The sequence below is a fragment of the Colobus angolensis genome, unplaced genomic scaffold (genome assembly GCF_000951035.1).
Source record: "Colobus angolensis palliatus isolate OR3802 unplaced genomic scaffold, Cang.pa_1.0 Scaffold76, whole genome shotgun sequence".
Lineage (NCBI taxonomy): Eukaryota > Metazoa > Chordata > Mammalia > Primates > Cercopithecidae > Colobus > Colobus angolensis.
In genome coordinates this window covers 1,548,679-1,551,820 of record NW_012121376.1, presented here as the reverse complement: position 1 = coordinate 1,551,820, position 3,142 = coordinate 1,548,679, and the positions used below count along the sequence as shown (strand labels likewise).

Genomic DNA, 3,142 nt, shown 5'->3' with positions numbered 1-3,142 from the left:
CTGGATGCTGCCCCTGGGGTTGAGCTGACAACGGGCCAACCCTCCTGAAGAACAGGTGTCCCCTCCAGAAACCTCCACTGTCCTCGTCAGCGGGTGTCCCCCTCCCAGAAACCTCCATCCACTGTCCTCGTCAGTGAAGGCATCAGGGACTAGGAGCGGCCTCCTCACTCCTTCCTGGACTCTGCCCCTGGGGTTGAGCTGGAGAGGTTGGGACATGCTGGGAAGAGGAGGACCAGCCCAGTGCGTGGCCACCCAGCAGCTTGGCGGTGAGAAGAGGCCACGTGTAAGAAGGAAATGCCACCATGCCACTGTACGGTGGAAGCAGGATTCTGGGGATGGGGGTGTTGGGTGTAGACAACCATGCCAATTTGGCACAGTGTCTCAGCAGAGCAGGGCAAGGATCTGGGACTCGACAGATGCCCCAGGTACCACGGGTGGACAGAGGCCCAGACCCTGTGCAAGACAGCAGTAATCACGTCAGACCCTCGCAGCGTGTGAGGGCTGCAGCAGGAGCCCTGAGTCCTCTCTTCTGACCAGGCGGCAGGGAGGACTCACTGCCCCCAGCCGCACACCACCTGCCCTGGCCTTGGTCTTGGCCTGAGCTAGAGCCTCTCGGCTGTTCCTCTGTGCCATGGGATGCTCTCCCACTTCTGTGCTGGCTTCTGCCCACGACGGCGCCCCTGCTCACCCGATGGCAGCATCCCCACCTCTCAGAAGAGTTTTTCACAGTGGCAGGCCCTGACCCAGAGTCTCCTGCCTACTTGGTGGCTGAAGGCCCCAGGTGATCCCCGAATCCTGCTGTCTCAGGGAGTTTCTCAGAGTCCCACCTCCTCCACAGAACCAGGGGATTGGCCAAGACTCAAAGCTTCGAAGAATGGAACATGCAGGTGTGCAGAGACCATTTATTACCCCATGGCTGTTCTTGCCTGGGAAGTTGAGTGCCCTGAGATCCCAGCCCCTTGAGACTCTGAACAGGACAAATCCCAGAGGCGCCCCGTCTCATCCCAACACATCCGAACCACCAGTTGTGGGCTCCCCCAGTCCTGCCCCATCTTCTGGAGAGTCTGGTGAGGGGGAGGGCGTGTGTACATGTTTGTGCACATGCGCGTGGATGTGTGACACGGGACAACTTGTCCCAGACCCCAAACCAAAGGCTGGCAGGGGCCAGCTGAGAGGTAGTTGTGCCTACTGAGGAAGGACCACACGGCCGTGCTCACTGTAAGTGCGAACTGTTCATTTCTGCTGCAAGGGAACGAGGCAGCCTTGCAAGTCATCTGGCGGCAGTGCCGGCCCATGCTGGTGACCACTTCCCCAAGGCTCTGACTCACGGAAGGGCAGACCCAGAGACCTGACCACATTGAAATGGAACCATGGCTCTTGTTCTGATGAAAGTCTTCGCTGGGAGAGGAGTCTCCTCTGAGTGGGCTCCATGGGGTGGGAGGCCTGGGTGAGTGTCCTCCGCCCTGGTGGCCCCGCTGGACGTCTTTGGTTCTGACTGGACACAGATATGGAGGATGCACCAAGTGTGAAGCCAGGCCCTGCCCTCCCAGACTCCCGGCTCCTCTGGCGGCAGGAGGGACACCAGCTCTCAGGGTGAGGACCATCCCTCCTACCTGCACCGACTACGTGCCTCTCAGGGGCCTGGACAGCAGCCAGACTCCTCGTGCCGCGCCAGGAGGGACATGCGGGAGAAGGTCTTGGCACAGCGCTGGCACTGGTACTTCTTGGTGTCCGAGTGCGTTTGCAGATGGGCCCGAAGGTTGGAGCGGTCGGCAAAGGCCCTGCTGCAGTGCGAGCAGGCATAGGGCTTCTCCCCTGGGGGAGGAAGAAGGGGGCCGGTGACACCATGGAAGGCGGCCTGAAGGCTAAAACACCCACTGTGACCATCAGTGGATACTCCTATCCCTTCCCTACAAATGCTCACAGCCCGAGCGCCCAGGGTGGAGCTGTGTGGGGACGGGGTGGCACGCCACACCTGGGCGAGACGCACCTGAAGACCCTCTGAGAAGCACAGGCGGCTACAGGCTTTAGATCTCCTAATGTTGCTGCAGTAGCCCTCCCGGGGGCCTCGGCCACTGGAAGAGGATAGGGGAAGCACTGGGGGCCTCTGGCAGCTGTTCCTGGCCACTGACAGGCAAGTGGGGGGGTCTGGCCAGCTCCAGCAGAATCCAGAGCAGGGGTGGAGCTGGGGACCTCGAGGAGGCAGCATTTAGGAGCCACCTCCCATCAGGACAACATGGGGTCTGGACAAAGTCCTGTTTGAACCTTGGCCCAACACCTGTAAAGGGAAGGGTGACTGGGAATCGTGTCCATTCCTGTAGCCCCATAGAGTCCTGAGAGACCCCGGCCTGCAGCCCCTGAAGGGCCCAGAGCACCTGCATTCCTGCTGGTGGGACACCAGGCATGCTCCTAGCCAGGCCAGCCTCCTGCAGGGCCTCCCCACACTCCTCACTCCCAGGCTGAGGGTACCAAGCCCCAGGGCCCTTTGGCCTGGAAATGGGGTGTGGGGGGTCTCCTCATCAAAGGGTTGAGAAAAACTGGAAAGGATTTCCTGGAGACCTGGAAAAGGCCTTCCCTCTGGCCTGCATCCAGGTGTGACTCAGAAGGTCCCAGTCACAAGAGTCATGACTTAGGGGGTAGGGAACCTCCAGTTAGAAAAAGGGTGAACTACTTGGGCACAGTGGTTCATGCCTATAATCCCAGCACTTTGGGAGGCCAAGGTGAGAAGACAGATTGATCCCAGAAGTTCAAGACCAGCCTGGGCAACATAGTGAGACCCCCGTTTCTACAAATAATTTAAAAATTGGCTGGGCATGGTGATGCATGTCTATGGTCCCAGCTACTCAGGAGGCTGAGGCACGAAAATCACTTGAACCCAGGTAGTCAAAGCTGCAGTGAGCTGCGATCAAACCATGGTACTCCAGCCTGAGCAACAGAGTGAGACCCTGCCTCAGACCAAAATAAAAACAAAAGTGTGAACCTCTGGGCCTGATGTGGAGACTGAAGCTTAGTCCTGGAGCCCTTTCTTCCTTTCTGTTTTTATTCTTTGCATGCTGAGGTTGACAGAAAGCCTGGGCAGAGGCTGCTGGCTGGCTCTTGGGAAGAGCAGGCCACTTTTGTACTTTAATGGCATTATTTTTTT

General features: G+C 58.7%; 1 protein-coding gene across 1 annotated transcript in view; it reads right to left on the bottom strand.

The window, feature by feature from the left end:
* Positions 1-563: 563 nt before the first annotated feature.
* SNAI3 (snail family zinc finger 3) overlaps positions 564-3,142 on the bottom strand; it is a 20,427-nt gene continuing 17,848 nt past the window's right edge. Inside the window, exon 3 of the mRNA XM_011928080.1 lies at positions 564-1,815. Within this exon, the coding sequence (XP_011783470.1) occupies positions 1,634-1,815 (182 nt within the window). The 3' untranslated portion in view covers positions 564-1,633. The remainder of the gene's footprint in view (positions 1,816-3,142) is intronic.